Raw genomic sequence first — 15678 nt, forward strand, 5'->3', positions numbered from 1 at the left:
AAAAAAAAAAAAAAAAAAAAGAAGTCAAGGTGAGGGAACCAGCAGTTAGCATAATGGCTATGTCGCTGGACTCCCACGTAGTTGACCGCAGTTCGCGTCCCGGACCCGGTGGCTTAAAACTCACGCCAGGCGCGTGTGCGTGCGCGCCCAAGATCCCGGGAGGAGAAGGGATTGCGGCGTGACCATCCCCTGGGGGGTGATTTCTCGCTTTCTGTCTCTATGTCTCTCTCTATCTGGCGAGCGCACGCGCCCTATAGTGAAAAAAAAAACCTCTCAAAAAAAAAAAAAAGAAGTCAAGGTGACAGAGTATTTGAGGGTCTGGGTCACTCTCTTTCAAGCCCTGCAATGGCTTCACAGTATGAGGCAGAGTTCTATCGGACCTGCAAGGACCTACATGATCTGGACCCTATTACTCATTTGTTCTCTCCCCTGTTCTTGTTCCTAGTGAGGTCCACTTTAGTCTTCCTATTTAAAATGGGAACTCTACCCAGCCCTGGAATTCCTGACCTTCTAAAGGAGTTTACTGTTTCATTTTTGTTCTTTCTATAGCACTCCTTACCTAGCACCATCCTATATAATTTTCAGACACACACATATTTTGTTTTATTCTTCATTGTTTCCTTCCTCTGGTAGAATGGATACTTTAGCAGGGCAGGAGGCCTTGTGTGTTTTGTTCACAGCGCCTGGAACAGCCAGGGACACTTCATCTGTGCTTAGAGTATACACTGGGGCCAGTAGGTGCATAGTTGTCAGGGCGCCAGACTCCGGTATGGTTGACCACCATTGGAATCTTTGACCTGGCAGCTTGCTTTTTCACCTTCCCTCTCTCTCTCTCTCTCCTCTCTCTCTCTGCCCTATAGCAGATTTAAAAAATAATCATAGGGGCCCAGCAGGTAGCATGGTGGTTAGGACACTGGATTCCTATATGGATGACTATAGTTTCAGTCCCAGACCTGGTGGCTCACTTTCTCATTTTTCCTCTCTCTCTCTCTGTGTTGGTGAGCACATGTGCCCTATAGCAAATTTAAAAAATAATAAAATGAATAAAACTAAATAAATAATTTGTTTTCTTTTTTTTTTTTAAGGAGTTTTTGTTTGTTTTGTTTTGTTTTAGAAAGAGACTTTTGCTATAGGGCACGTGTGCTTGCCAGGAAGACAAACATGAGAAATCACCTCCCAAGGAGAATGGCCATTCCACTATTACTTCTCTATTCTCTGCAGTCCTTTCTCTTACATTCTTCTCTTGGGATATTGGGCACTCACACACATGTGCACAGCGTGAGTTTTAAGCCACTGCATCTGGGACTCGAACCATGTTCAAATATGTTGGAGTCCAGCAACATAGCCAATCTGCCATCTGCTGGTCCCTACATAATTGTTTCTTTCTTTCCTTTTTTTTGGACAGATTTTTGCTATTGGACACATGCAGTTGCTGGAGAGACAGAGAAAGATAGAGAAATAAAAAGCTACATGGCCACACGGCAATCCCTTCTCCTCCACTTTCCTATGGAGATTTTGGGCACACACACACAAGCACCCACCGTGAGCTTTAAACCACTAGATCCGGGACGCATACCGCTGTTGGCTCCATGGGAGTCCAGTAACATAACCATTTCACCAACTGCTGGTCCTTCTTCTTTTTCTTTTTGGAGAGGTTTTTGCTATAGGGCATGTGTGCTCGCCAGAAAGAGACAGAGACAGAAAGCGAGAAATCATCCCCCAGGGGGGATGGCCACACCACAATCCTTTCTCCTCCATTCTCCTTTCGGGATCTTGGGCACACATACACGGCCAGCATGAGTTTAAGCCACTGGGCCCGGGACTCAAACCACAGTCAACTACATGAGAGTCCAGCGACATAGCTATTACACCATCTGCTGGTCCCCCCGTCTTCCTCTTCTTCTTTTTTTTTTTTTTTTAAGAAGAATTTTATTTAACTTTATGTATGTATTTATTTTAATTTGACCAGAGAGGGACAGAGTGAGAGAGTAGGAGGGAGAGAGAATGAGCCAGGTCTGGGACTCGAACCACAGTCAGCTATGTGGGAATCCTGCGCCCTCAACCACCATGCCACCCGCCATCCTCCCCCAGATAATTATTTTAAAAATAAAAAGAAAGAGTATGTATTGACAGATTAGCCTGGGGTCTGGTAGTTATAGGAGCCAGATCTCACATAGCCTACCTCAGATCAAACCCCAGCCCTAGGTGGTTGGGTGCATGTGCATGTGTGCCCCATATCCGTAACAGGATGGAAAAGTGGAGGAGAAGGGTCTGTGGTGTGACAACGTCCTGTTGGGGCATATTTTTCGTGTTTTCTCCCTCTTTCTCTGTCTCTGGTGACTGTATGTACCCTCTGGGTGGTGGTGGTGTGGGGGGGAGAATACATGAAAGACTCTCTCACCTTCAGGGTTCTTGTGCAGATGCTTCAGGGGGGCACTGGACTCCAGACTTCGGCTCTCAGTTTTGTCAGGTGTAGACGGCTCTGAACACAGTTCCTGAGAACACTCTGGTAGCAGGTAGTGACATTATAGTGGGGGGATCAAGGCACATTTATGTGACCAGCATACTCAGGCAGCTCTCCACACTTGAACCCGGAACCTCCCCATGCAGAGTATTATGTTCTACCCCATATTCTCCTGAAGACTCACTTTTCTTTCCCTCTCCCTCTGTGAGATACTCACCACAGTCCTCATATATGGTGTCGGGGGAGCAGGGAAGGGGGCCTGGGGTGGGGAAGGCGCCCAGCCAGCGCTGCATGTCTGACCTGATGGGGATAGAGGGAGGGATCAGAGTTGCCCCAGGAGATCCTCTTGGGGTTGAGGCAGGGTCCACAGAGAAGAGGTCTCATAGATTTTCTTTCCTCCTCCCCCTCCCCCTCTTCCTCCTCCTCCTACTTCGTCCTCTTCTTCTTTGTCTTTCTTGCTTTTTGTTTGTTTGTTTTTTGTTTTAAAATTTATTTCTTCCATGAGGGAGACAGTCAGACATACAACATCCCCACAGGGACTCCATGCCATGACCCACCCCCTCTCATCCCCTCTCACCCCTCCTCATCTCCCCTCCCCATGCCTCACCAGCCCCCATCACAGCCCACATATGACCAGCATACTCAGACAGCTCTCCACACTTGAACCCGGAACCTTCCCATTCAGAGTATTATGTCCTACCAATGCCCCCTAACCTCACTCATCCCCCTGGTTTTGTTTTTTGTTTTTTTGTTTGTTTTTGAGAGAGATTTTTCTATAGGGTGCATGTCCTCTCCAGAAAGACAAAGAAAAAGCACACACACATGTGACAAGTATGTTTCAAGCTTCCAGGGCCGGGAATTAAACCAGGGGATGTGACCATTATGGCACAAGCTGGCCCCACTAAGGGTGTTTCTGAAGGAGACACAACTCACAGGGAGGAAGCTTGGAGTAGCCTGTGCGTGGGTCGACCCTGGTGGTTGCTAAGAAGAGAAAGGCGGAATGTAGGGGGTCCAGATGGGTCTGGAACCTGCTGGGCTTGGACCAGGGAGCGATGGGCGTAGTCCAGAACCTGTAGTCGCTGCCCACTGCCCAGGGAAGAGGCCATTCAGAAGGAGAGCAGGGATCCAGCAGAGGCCTCCTCTCAACCCCAGCCTGGACTCTCTTCCTCCCTCCCCAGGACCCACCTCTTGGGCTGGGTGATGAGCAGCAGATCACTAAAGAGCAGCAGGCAGAGGGGAGTGAAGCGGGGGCGGGAGGTAAAGAGAACGCCCCCTCTCCGGCACCCTAGCTCAGTCAGCTCCCCCTGCAATTCCAGACGCCTGGACCACGAGACCAGGGGCAGAGCCTGCGAGAAAGCAGAGAAGATTCGGTCTTCTGGCTTCATAGTATTGCAGGGAGAGGAAAGGTGAGGGGTATGGGCAAGGACTTACCTTCACTTTGTGGAATCGCAGCCTTTGGGTGAGCCGGATCAGCTCCTCAGTCTGCTTCATGCGCCCCACCTCCGCGCTGCATCTCTCAATGATCTGGATAAGGGGAGCCGAGTCACCTTCCAGCAGCCAGCCCCTGTTTCTGTTCATCTCTCTCTACCTACTGCCTTGTCACATCTCTGATCCCCAGCTTCCCTCCTGCCTACCTTGCTGACAGCATTCAGGGCCTTTTGGGCATTCTCCTGGCGGCTGGACCCCTCCTCTGTCTGGTGCAGGATATTCTGGGGATGAAGAGGAAGAGGAATTGTGAGGTCCTAGGATTCAGAAGGGTCACAGCTCAGAGGACCCTGCCTGGCTCTGTGAAAAGTTCAGTTTGGCATTCCCAGGACTGAGGGACCAGCCACCATAAGGCCAGGAGATCAGTAGCATTATTGTGAGGATTCAAGGAGATAATGTATATTGAGTGCTTAACATAAGTTGTCACCTAGTAAATGCTGAAGAGAGGGTTTAGGTGTTGTTGTTTGTTTGTATTTATTTATTTATTTATTTATATTTTTGGGATTTTTTTACTATAGGGTGTGTGAGTTCTCCAGAGAGACAGAGAGAAGGAAAGTGAGAAATCACACACCCCCCGCCCCCGGGGCGGAATGACTACACCACAATCTCTTCTCTTCTATTCTCTTCCTGGGATTTTGGGCACACATGCACACATGCCTGGCATGGGTTTCTAGCTGTCCAGGATTCAAACTGTAGTCCGTCATGTGGGAGTTCCACACCTTAACACCATGCCACCTGCTGGCCCCAAAAACAGATTTTTAAAAAAATAAGGGCCGCAAGTGGTGTGGTGTTTAAAGGTGTTGGATTCCCACATGGACAACCATGGTTCCAGTCCTGGACCTGGCTGCTTCCTCTCTCACTTTCCCTTTCTTTCTCTCTCTGTCTCTATCTGGTCAAATTAAGTAATAATATTAAAACAAATAGAATTAATTAAATAAATAATTTTTAAAGAATTATTTTAATTTTATTATTTCAATTTTACCAGAAAGAGACAGAATGAGAAAGAGAGAGAAAGTGAGAAAAGAAGTCGCCAGGTCTGGGACTCGAACCATGGTTAGCCATGTGGGAGTCCAGTACCCTTAACGGCCATGCCATCTCCGAGCCCCCGCCCCCTTTTTTTAAAGATTTATTTATTTATTTAATTCCATTTGTTTTGTTATTATTTTTTAATTTGACCAGAGAGAGAGAGAAAGGTCAAGTGAGAAAGCAAGCCACCAGGTCCAGGATTCAAACTGTGGTCAGCCATGTGGGAATCCAGCACCTTAACTACCAGCCACCTGCCAGTCCCAATAAATAATTCTTTACAAGTAAATAAGTTTTGCAGGAACAGCAGATGGTGTAATGGTTACATTATTGGACTCCCATGTAGTCGATCATGATTCAAGTCCTGGCACTAGAGGCTTAAAACTCATGCCAGGCGTGTGTGTGTGTGCTAATATGCCCACTAGCAAAATTAAAAACAAACTACTTCTTTCTCTTGTATAGTAGAGATGATCTTGACTAGAAATAAGAGCTTACAGGACAAAAAAATTGGCCTTGAATAATTTTTTAAAAATCCAAATTCTTTAAATGTATGATGAAATTATTAAAATGCCCAATCTTGGGGCTGGCCAGTGGTGTGGTGGTTGAGGTACTGGACTCCCACATGGCTAACTGCAGTTCAAGTCCTGGATCTAGCAGCTTGCTTTCTCACTTTCCTCCTCTCTCTCTGTCTTTCTCTGATCAAATTAAAATAATAATAAAGAATAAAGTTAAATTTTAAAAATTATTAAATAAATAAATAAATTCTGCTGTAGGACCTGTGCACTAGAAAGAGAGAACCAGAGAGACAGAGAGGGAAAAATAGAACATCACCTAGGAGGGATGGTCACGCCATGATCTGGGCTCTTTCATTCATTACTCGGCATTTTGGACACACCCACGTGTGCCCTGCATGTTTTCCAAGCTCCCTGATCCGGCAGCTTGCTTTTTTACTTTCACTCTTTCTCTCTCTCTGTCTCCCCTTTTCTCTCTTTGGTGAATACATGTGCCCTATAGCAAATTTTTAAAATAATGATAATAAATACAAATAAATAGGAACCAGCAGATGTCATAATGGTTATGTCACTAGACTCCCACATGGCCAACTATGGTTCAATGCCCAGACCTGGCAACTTGAAACTCATGCCAGGTGCATGTGCATGTGTGCCCAAAATCCTGAGAAGAGAATGGAAGAGAAGGCATGTGGCATGGCCATCCCGCCCCCATCCTGGAGGAGGGGGGTTATTTCTCATTTTCTGTCTGTCTCTCTAGCAAGTATATGTGCCCTATAGCAAAATCTATCTATAAATAAATAAATAATTCTTAACAAAAATTTTAAAAATCTGTTTATGTGCCATGGCCCTTTAGATTACCGCCATTTGAATAGCTTCATTTATTTTTTTTAATCTGCTAGAAGGGTGCATATGCTCACAAGAGAGACACAGAGAGACAGAGAAAGTGAGAAAGGACCACCTTATTGGGCATAGTCAGTGTGCAATCCATTTTCTTCCACTCTCCCTCCTTTCGGGAGTTTGAGCACACACATACATGTATCCTGCATGTTTTTCAAACCCCCGCGTCCAGGACTTAAGCAGCATGGCACAGTCAACCATGTGGAATCCAGGCACCTTTACAACAATGCAGACCCCTATTTTTTTTTAACCCCAAAGTACCAACGTTTGCCCCTTGGAGTTGATATCACCATGTTAGGAAGGCATGTAGACAAACACAACAGGAGGAGACCTGGAAGATCACCCCCTGCATTCCTCCTGAGACTCAGAGAGGAGAAGGGACTTGCCCAAGGGCACTCAGCTAGTTAGAGGTGGAGCTAAGTCTAGAACTCCTATCTCCAACCACAGGCTTTCTTCCTGCACCATGCTGCCCCCCTGAGGGATTTGGACGTTCCAGGTGGGGCCTGGTGGGGCCAGAATAAAAGGCCCTCATTAGGAGCTGTGATTGGCGGTTTCTGTGTTTGTTCATGGTAGGATAGAAAATGGTGATGAGGGGCCGGCAGGTGGTGTGGTGGTTAAAGGTGCTAGATTTCCACATGGCTGATGGCGGTTTGAGTCCTGGACCTGGTGACTTGCTTTCTTGCTTTCCCTTTGTCTCTCTCTCTCTGTCTTTCTCTGGTCAAATTAAAACATAATAATAATAATAGGGGACATCAGGTGACACAGTGGTTAAAGCGCTGGACTCCCACATGGCCGATTGTGGTTTGAGTCCCGAACCTGGTGGCTTGCTTTCTCACTTTCTCTCACTCTTGCTCTATCCCTCTCTGGTCAAATTAAAACAAACAAACGAATAAATAAATAAAGTTAAATAAAAATAATTATTTAAATAATGATCAATTGAATTAAATAAATAAATCTTTAAAAAAGAAAACGGTGATGAACAGACAAGGGATCCTTGGGGAAAGCTCCCCGGTGGGGTGGATGGGGCAGAAAAGGCCCCAGGGCAGGATGGTACCTGCAGCAGCATGCGGAGCCGGGTGATGCGTTGAAAGGGCAGCAGCAGGAAGGACGGCAGCGGGAGACGCTCACACTTGGGCAGGCTCTGCAGCCGACGCAGCTCCGCGGAGAAACGCATGTTCGTGTCCCTGCAGAAGCAGGCCAAGCAGCTCACGCTGCCTCGAGGCATGATGCCCCAGCCTGCCAGGGCTTCAACCCCACCCCTGCTCCCAGCTTCCTCCCGCACCTCTGGGTCACTCACATAAGGCGGCTGTAGGTCTCCTCCTGATACTGCTGGTTCCGCACATAATCCACATACACTGAGAAGGGCCCCACAGCATGGGCGTGCACCACATCGCACAGGTCGCTGATGTGGGGGGAAGAGCGCACGCGGGACAGTAACGTCCCTAGAAACCTGAAGGAGTAGGGAGAGCAGGCGATGAAGGGTGAGGGAAGGAAGAGCTGGGAATTCACTGGGCTGGAAGGAAGGACCTGGGGCAGGGAGTGAGGCCCAGAGGGCCCAGCAGGCTGGCCAGACCAAGACTCCTAGAGGGGGACCCCACTGACCGCTCGCTGACTCCCTGGACTCGCTGCACATTGGAGAAGAGCGTGTGGTGATCCCGAGGGGTCAGCGTGTCCCGGAGCGCCTGACTCAGCACAAAGGTGTCCGTCAGCAGCCGGAGGGAGCGCAGGTAGGAGGCCTCTGAGGTCACCACCTCGAACAGGCTCTAGGAAGGACAGGGCAGTAGAGGAAAGCCCAGCTCCCCACCACCCTAGGAGCCAGGTCATGCTCTTCCCCTATGCAGGGCCCACCCAGCCCATTCCCAGGCATGCCCACCTCCTGCATGCGCCTCTCCTGAGGGCTGAGGGTGTCCAGGAGGCCGCTGGCTTGCACAGCTGGGAGCTCCTGCCATAGGGTGTTGCGAGGTCCAGGGGGCCGTGTGAAGGTGGGAGCTTCTCCAGGGCTTGCTGGAGAGGGACCCCCATGCTCCCCAAGGCCCCACAGCTCCTCTGACAGCACGGCTGCTCGGTAGGTCTGGTATAGAGGTTCTAGAAAGCAGACATAGAGTATCAGGGAAGTCCAGTATCCCCGGATCCTCCCTACTGCTCTATAGTCACAGCAGGAGCTAGGTCCAGAGGCCCTCACCATCCTGCAGGGGCAGCTCCCAGTTCTGCTCCTTCAGCCCCTCCTCCTCCCTGTGGAGACAGAAAGGGAAGTAAGCCCCAGTGCTCACTTGTGCACCTCCTGGGGCTGCAAGTCACAGGATAGTGCAAGGGAGTGCACAACATGCATGCGGGCTGTATGAAGGGACCTGGAGGGCCCACCAGACCGAACCCTAGAACAGCGTATGTGCCTGCTATAGGGGAGGCCCTGATCAAAGTGGGCCCCTTCCATTCCCATTACCTCAACTACTGTACACACTAGACTTCCAAGTCTCTATCTGCAGCCCTTTCAAGTAGCAACCATCATTCAAGTGTACTCTTTGTGCCCCAGTGAAACTCAACATGACCAAATACAAATGCTCCTACCTCCCCGCCATCACCTGTGGCTCTCTCCCCTGTTCTGGTCGCTGGCACTACCATGCACCCATGGGTCCAAGCTAAAAACCACACTGACAAATGTTCATGAGTGGGCCTGTGTTATCTCTGATAACGATGGTAAACCAAAGATGATTAGCAAGCCCAGGCAGCATAGAAGCGAGGGCTGTGGTTGGGAAATGGATTTAAGACAACAGTCGCAATAAAGACTCTGAGTGAGAGAAGGTGATTACAAAAGGGCACACGTATGGGCCAGGTCTTTACTATTGGGTTGTTGGGCAGGTCATGACGCATATTTGGATAGAAAAATATGTCACGATTTTCCAGACAATCTAATAATATCATACCCCAGCGACTTGATGAAGTAGTGGGTGTGCTCATCCTCATTTCATAGATGAGAAAGCTGAGACCCAGAAAGGTTAAGGATTTGCATGAGGTCACGTAACTAACAAGGAACTGAGCTGGGGTTAGAACCGGGGGCTGCTTGTCCTGGAGGTCTTCTTCCATCTACTTTGCAGAGGTGGGACTTAGCTGGACCTAGAGGTTAGTCTGCCCTCAGGTGGGAGCACGGTGCAGAGAAAAGGGGGATAAGGGTGGGCATGTTTTGTACCTTCCCTCCATGGTTGCTGGGGGAGGGTTCTGAGGAGCTCCATCAGGGCTGTCCCCTGGAGAGAGAACCCAGAGTGAAGAGAACAAACCAGGATCTGACTCCAGCTCCTGTAATGACTGTAACTATAAAAACTACAACTCCCATCAGCCCCAGAGAAGAAACTTGTAGAGTAACAAAGAGCCCACAGCCTGTGAGTTGTCTTTCATTGGACAACTCGTAGTCCTCCAGTAGTCCTCGGTCTCTACCCTGCCCCTAGAGGCCCACTCCCCCAGGACCTGTACCTGTTTGGATTCCATCTTCAGAAGGCAGATCGAGATCTGGTTGTGGGGAGGAGTCCCCAGAGATGGTAGTATCCTGCCTGACTCGAGTTGGTTTGGGGGGCTTCAGTGGTGGCAGTAGTTTGTGCTCGGCAGTGGAACGGTAGGATGTGAGGACAACTGGAGGGTGACTGATGCTTGGAGGGTTGGGGCGGGAGCGAGAGGCCCGCAGTGGGGAGGCCCTGCAAGGGGCTCTGAGACCATCCTCACAGCCCCCCACAGGCACCCATCGGAGCTCCAGGCCAGGCCTGGTGACATGGCAGACACAGGGGCAGCCAGGAGGGCAGGAGAGGGCAGCATCTGTGGGAGAAGGGGCATCCTGAGGAGAAAGCCTTTGGGCCCTGGCCCCACCCTGCCCAGGCCTCCTCCCATCCTAACCGGACCAGTAACTGGAACATCAAGGTCCAGCCCCAGGCATCTGGAGATCTCCACCCTCTTCAAACACCCAGAAATACAGAAACCAGATTTTTCCAAGCATGAATCCATTTTTGAAAAGGCAGCTCCTGAAAGTTCCCCGTCTTAAAGCATTGAAAACAAGGATGAGCTGGATTGAGGCCACCCTAGTCCCACCACACACTTACCCGGAGCACCGTTCTCCTGGGACCCAGTCCCAGAGAGGGTACCCTGGAGAGCTTCTTTCTCGCCGTTCACGTTAGCTCCTCCTTGGGGACCTGGCTCCAGGGCGTCTGTAGCTGGGGTCCTGCCTTCAGTCCCCCATTCGAACTTGCCAGCCAGTCTCCGCACAGTCCCTGGGGCTGAGGCAGAGCCACCCTGGGCCAGGCTCCCGGCCGTGGGGAGCAGAGGCAGAGGTGTGCGGGGTGACCCAGAGGGCTTGGGTGGGGGCACTGGAGACCGGCGCGCAGGTTCTGGGGAGACGGAGCGCCTGGACACAGGACTGGGGGTGCTGGAAGGTGAGTCTGGAGAAGTCTGAGAGTCGAGGCTGGTTCTAGAAGCTGAAGGGGGCAGAAGGGCAGGGGGCTTAAGGGATGTGGCTGGGGGCTCCCAGAAGATAGGGGTGCACATTGGGGTTGGTACATCATTGGAGGTTCGAGAAAGTTCTCGTGGAGAAGAGCCATTGTGAGGAGGCCCTGGGGATTGGGCAGCCCTGGGGCGAGAAGGAGGACGGGGGCGGATGATTCGGGGGGGCTTCTGGGTAGGGGCTGCTGCTGCAGGAAGGGACTGGGCCGACATCTTCCTCTGAGCTCTTCAAAGGAGTGGGGTGCTCTGCTGGAGTCATCCCCTGAGGAGGGGGGCAGAAGAGAGAGTCTCTTAGTGCCTCCTAGTGGGTAGACCGAGGCCATCTGTAGCCATGATTTTGGAGGAGGGGAGGGAAGACTAGCATCCTTCTCTGTCTTTCTCATTTCTTTTTTTTTTTTGGGAGAGATTTTCACTGTAGGGCGCATGCACTCGCCAGACAGACAGACAGAGAGAGACATAGAGACAGAAAGCAAGAAATCACCCCCCAGGGGGGATGGTCACGCCGCAATCCCTTCTCCTCCATTCTCCTCTCAGGATCTTGGGCACGCACGCACACGCGCCCGGCGTGAGTTTTAAGCCACCGGGTCCGGGACACGAACCGCGGTCGACTACGTGGGAGTCCAGCGACATAGCCATTACGCTAACTGCTGGTTCCCCATCTTTCTCATTTCTAATGTACTCTCTCTTCTCCACATCTTTCCTCTCGTCTCTCCTTCTCACTCCATTTTCTAGGCACCTGACACTCCTGGGCCGCTTTTCTTGGCCCTCCCAGCCTCCTTTCTCTCTTAAGTCTTTCAACCTCTGCCACCATAGTCAGGCCACAGAAAACAGATTGAGGGGTGGAAGGATGGCAGCTAGGTTGGTGGGGGCAGGGGCTACCAGAAAAATCAGTAAAACTCATCAGGGGCTGCAGCAGACAGTAGTGCAGTGTTAACATAACTGGGCCCACATGGGTTCATATCTCAGGAGTGGAGAAAGATCCAAGCACCAGCTGAACTAGGGGTGGATCATGGTGTGAGGACCCTGTTGAAAGTGCTCTCTCCTTCCTTCTTTCTCTCGTGGAAGAAATACATAAAGAAACTTAAAAACCAGCTTAACAGGTGGCATGTTGGTTAAGGCTCTGGACGCTCCCACATGGCTGACCACGGTTCAAGTCTGGTGGCTTGTTTTCTCACTTTCCCTCTCTCTCTCTATCTATGCCTCTCTCTGGTCAAGTTAAAATAAATTAATGAATAAATAAAATTTTTTTTTTTAAAACTAAAAGCAGCTTAAAGGACCAGCAGGCATAGTGGTTAAGGCGCTGGACTCCCACATGTTCGACCATGGTTCAAGTCCAGGCGCAACAGCTTAAAACTCACATTGGGCACACATGTGTGTGCGTGTGTGTGTGTGTGTGTCCAAAACCTTAAGAAGAGAGTGGAGGAGAAAGGATTGTGGCATGGCCATCCCACTGGGGAGTGATTTCTCACTTTCTCTCTCACCATCTCTCTCTCTCTCTCTCTCTCTCTCTCTCTCTCTCTGGTGCCCTATAGCAAAAAAAAATAAAAATAAAAATCCTCTTCAAAATAAAAACAGATTAAGGAGAATTCGACTTGCCAGTATGTGCTTCGTGTCTGCTGATGAACTGTGTGTCATGGAGCTGTGTATGTGGTGTAAGTGTACTGCATCTAGTGCTAGGCAATGGGGCGTTGTATGGTATGTGGTGTGTTTTGAGAGTGTACCTTTAGAGCTTCCTGGGTAGGTATCCAGGGCAAGAGTGGAGTATAGAGTGGGAAACCTGTTACAGAGTATGAGGTGTGAGTGTACAAGACGGGGGGGTGCTGCGTGCGTGAGGGGGTGTGCAGCTTGTGTGCATGCATGTATGCCCGTGCCTGGATAGGGAGGGATGCATCACTGTTTCCCTGCTCCAAAGAGCCCTCCGCCCCCCATTTCCCAGTTCCTCTCTCCGGACTCTCCCTTTCCGGATTATTTTTAGTCTCCTCTTCCTGCCATGAAGATTCCTGGAGCCTCTGACCTCAGGAGACCAGGAGGCCCTACCACAGTCTCTCTTGTCTGCCATCCTCTTATCCCCGCCTACCCCCAGGTCTGGTGACAGAGAGGCCCCAGTGGAGGCCTGAGTCTCGTCACGATGTCTGGGAGGTGCCCAAGAGGCCCGACTGAAAGATAGGATCAATAGAGCCAGGATACCAGGGCCTGGGCTTCTCTTCCTCACACTGGGAGGGAAGCTGCCATCTTAAGAAGGCTGTGGGGACAGGGCTGGGAAACACAGGAGCCCCCAAACTCCCTTCAGGAGTCAGCAGGAGATTGTGGGTCTAAGCTGGATCTTGCCAGTTAAATGGCCTCTGCATCCTGGCAGGAAGCCACTTAATGAGATGACCCATGCAGTGGCCTCAACGACTGGCCAGCTCCTCCCAGCCCCTGCCCCTTTAGAGATCCCTCCCCCCATACCTGCATTCATGTCCTTCCCAACCCCCACCCTGGCCTCTAGTAGGGACCCAGGTCCTGGGGGGTCCCAAGCACTCACCCTTGAGTCTCCTCCACTCTCAGTCACCTCCCAGGGCTGAGTGAGTAGGGGCAGGAAACAGGAATTGGATCCTCCTCCCAACCGGACACCCCCCCACACACGGCACCACACTCCACATGCGCACACCAGGGCTCTGGAAGACGTGAAGGACCCAGTATCCAGGGCCTCAGAGGTTAACAGGGTCCAGGGGAAGACTGGAACTCGGGCAGGGAGAGAGGGCTGTCCTGCATGTGCACAGTCCACCTGCATTGCTGTGTGGACAGGGGCTTGCAGGGTTGGGGGCACAGGAGAAGACAGGGCTGTGATGCAGGGGCTGGGCGAGCAGTACGGCAGGGGCATCGAGATGGTGCATCATGTCTGACCAGCTCTCCTGTGTCTCACACAACCGCTTGTCTCTGTAGCTTCCAACTTATCCCCACCCTGCCATGTGTGAGCCAGCCCACTATTTCATAGCGAGGGAACCCCCAGGCTTCCCTCCCTAATCCTGCAACAGCTCCCCATGAATTTACCTTTCTCTTTTGGACAGCAGTTCCTATTTTCAGCCTGTCCTGCCTGCCCCTCAGAGCAAAGACTTGCGGGGGCCGAGGTCTCCAAGACTCTGTTCCTGTGTTTCTGGGGCGGGAACTGAGGGCCCAGATTGAGATCTTTGCAAAGGAAGCCGGTTCCTCAGCCCCACCCGGCCATTGTGTCAGCCGTGTGTGTGTGTGTGTGTGTAGAGGAGGGAGAGGACCAGGACTGGGATACGAGGGTGAGAACTCAGGGAGGGAGATCTCCTCCGGGTGGGCCTGATCTTTTCTGAGCCATTCTGCTCTCCATTCTCATCTGTTTCTCTAATGGCCAGCCCCTGACTCCCTGTCCCACTGAGAAACTTGGGTGTTGATCAACTGGGAGTTAGTACTTTGGGGTTGGTTAGGGGTCCCTCTCACCTTTAATTTGCTCATGGTTGAGGAACTCAGTTCCCAGTTCTGGGGGTGTGTCATAAAACAACTGAGGGGGTGGAGGGAACCACACCCTCTCCTGAGAAGTAGAATAGTAAAAGAAAGATCCAAGGGGCAGTAATAAACTCTGGGGCCTCAGCCCATGCCCAGGTGCCTGCCTGTCAGACCTCCACACACACATTCACACAACACTCACACACTCTAACAAGACCTCAGAGGAAAACCTAACAGGCTGGCATAAAAACATGTCGTAACTATTTTTCTCAAGTGAAAACTGAAAGTCCTTATAGAGATTGACAGGCCCTGTAGGATCTACCCACTGCCCTGATCTAACCTTTCCTCTAGACACACTTCTGCCTCAGGGTCTTTGCACTAACTGTGCCTTCTGCCTGGAAACCTTCCCAAAACATCTCTGTGGACAATTTCTCACCTCCTTTGAGTCAGTGAAAGATTCACCTTCTTACTGAGGCCTGTCCCAACCACTCTTTAAAACTGCTACCCATATGGTTGAGGGGAGGAGGGGGGCGGGGGTGGTTAAGGGTGCTGGACTCCCACATGGCTGATCGCAGTTTGTAGTCCCAGACCTGGTGGCTTGCTTTCCTCACCTTCCCTCTCCCTGTCTCTCTCACTCTGTCCCTCTCTGGTCAAATTTAAAATAAATAAAATAAAATAAATAAAGTTAAATAAAAATAATAATTGAAAAAAAGAATTGTGAGAGAGTGGATCTTCAGGCTTCTGAGCGGTCACTCTATATTCCCAAGCAACAAAAGAGAGAATTAAAAATGGGTGATGTTGAGAAAGGCAAGAAGATTTTAGTTCAGAAGTGTGCCCAGTGCCACACTGTGGAAAAGAGAGGCAAGCACAAGACTAGTCCAAATCTCCATGGTCTGTTTGGGCAGAAGACAGGTCAGGCCCCTGGATTCTCTTACAAAGATGTCAACAAGAACAAAGACATCACCTGGGGAGAGGATACCCTGATGGAGGATTTGGAGAATCCCAAGAAGTACATCCCTGGAACAAAAATCATCTTCACTAGCATTAAAAAGAAATCCGAAAGAGCAGAGTTGATAACTTATCTTAAAAAAGCTACTGGGACCAGCAGTTAGCGTAATGGCTATGTCGCTGGATTCCCACGTAGTCGACCGCAGTTCGAGTCCTGGACCCGGTGACTTAAACTCACGCTGGGCGCATGTGTGTGCGTGCCCAAGATCCCAAGAGGAGAATGGAGAAGGGATTGCGGCTTGGCCATCCCCCCTGGGGGGTGATTTCTCGCTTTCATATCTCTGTATCTCTCTGTCTGTCTGGCGAACACACGCGCCCTATAGCAAAAACCTCTCAAAAAAAAAAAAAAAAAGT

The 15678-nt window shown here is 50.5% G+C and overlaps 1 protein-coding gene and 1 pseudogene across 3 annotated transcripts in view; one reads left to right on the top strand and one right to left on the bottom strand.

The window, feature by feature from the left end:
* The window catches only part of ARHGEF15 (Rho guanine nucleotide exchange factor 15), a 16592-nt gene extending 2621 nt beyond the window's left edge, over window positions 1-13971 (bottom strand). The window contains exons 1-15 of one of the 3 annotated variants that reach the window (XM_006151740.1): window positions 13894-13971; window positions 10464-11122; window positions 9847-10182; window positions 9566-9620; window positions 8564-8613; window positions 8255-8466; window positions 7984-8144; window positions 7679-7831; window positions 7436-7565; window positions 4099-4173; window positions 3896-3988; window positions 3650-3810; window positions 3398-3550; window positions 2682-2764; window positions 2402-2506 (exon numbers count right to left, since the gene is read on the bottom strand). In XM_006151740.1, coding sequence (XP_006151802.1) covers window positions 2402-2506; window positions 2682-2764; window positions 3398-3550; window positions 3650-3810; window positions 3896-3988; window positions 4099-4173; window positions 7436-7565; window positions 7679-7831; window positions 7984-8144; window positions 8255-8466; window positions 8564-8613; window positions 9566-9620; window positions 9847-10182; window positions 10464-11073 — 2377 coding nt within the window. In that variant the 5' untranslated portion in view covers window positions 11074-11122; window positions 13894-13971. Of the gene's footprint in view, window positions 1-2104; window positions 2507-2681; window positions 2765-3397; window positions 3551-3649; window positions 3811-3895; window positions 3989-4098; window positions 4174-7435; window positions 7566-7678; window positions 7832-7983; window positions 8145-8254; window positions 8467-8563; window positions 8614-9565; window positions 9621-9846; window positions 10183-10463; window positions 11123-13384; window positions 13446-13893 lie in introns of those variants that run through there. The other 2 variants (XM_027773138.1, XM_027773139.1) reach the window with 2 other exon arrangements.
* Window positions 13972-15098: 1127 nt separating this feature from the next.
* Window positions 15099-15428, top strand: LOC106735209 (cytochrome c, somatic pseudogene; annotated as a pseudogene).
* The last annotated feature ends 250 nt before the right edge of the window (window positions 15429-15678 follow it).

Source organism: Tupaia chinensis, unplaced genomic scaffold, assembly GCF_000334495.1.
Source record: "Tupaia chinensis unplaced genomic scaffold, TupChi_1.0 Scaffold000330_1, whole genome shotgun sequence".
Classification (NCBI taxonomy): Eukaryota; Metazoa; Chordata; class Mammalia; order Scandentia; family Tupaiidae; genus Tupaia; species Tupaia belangeri.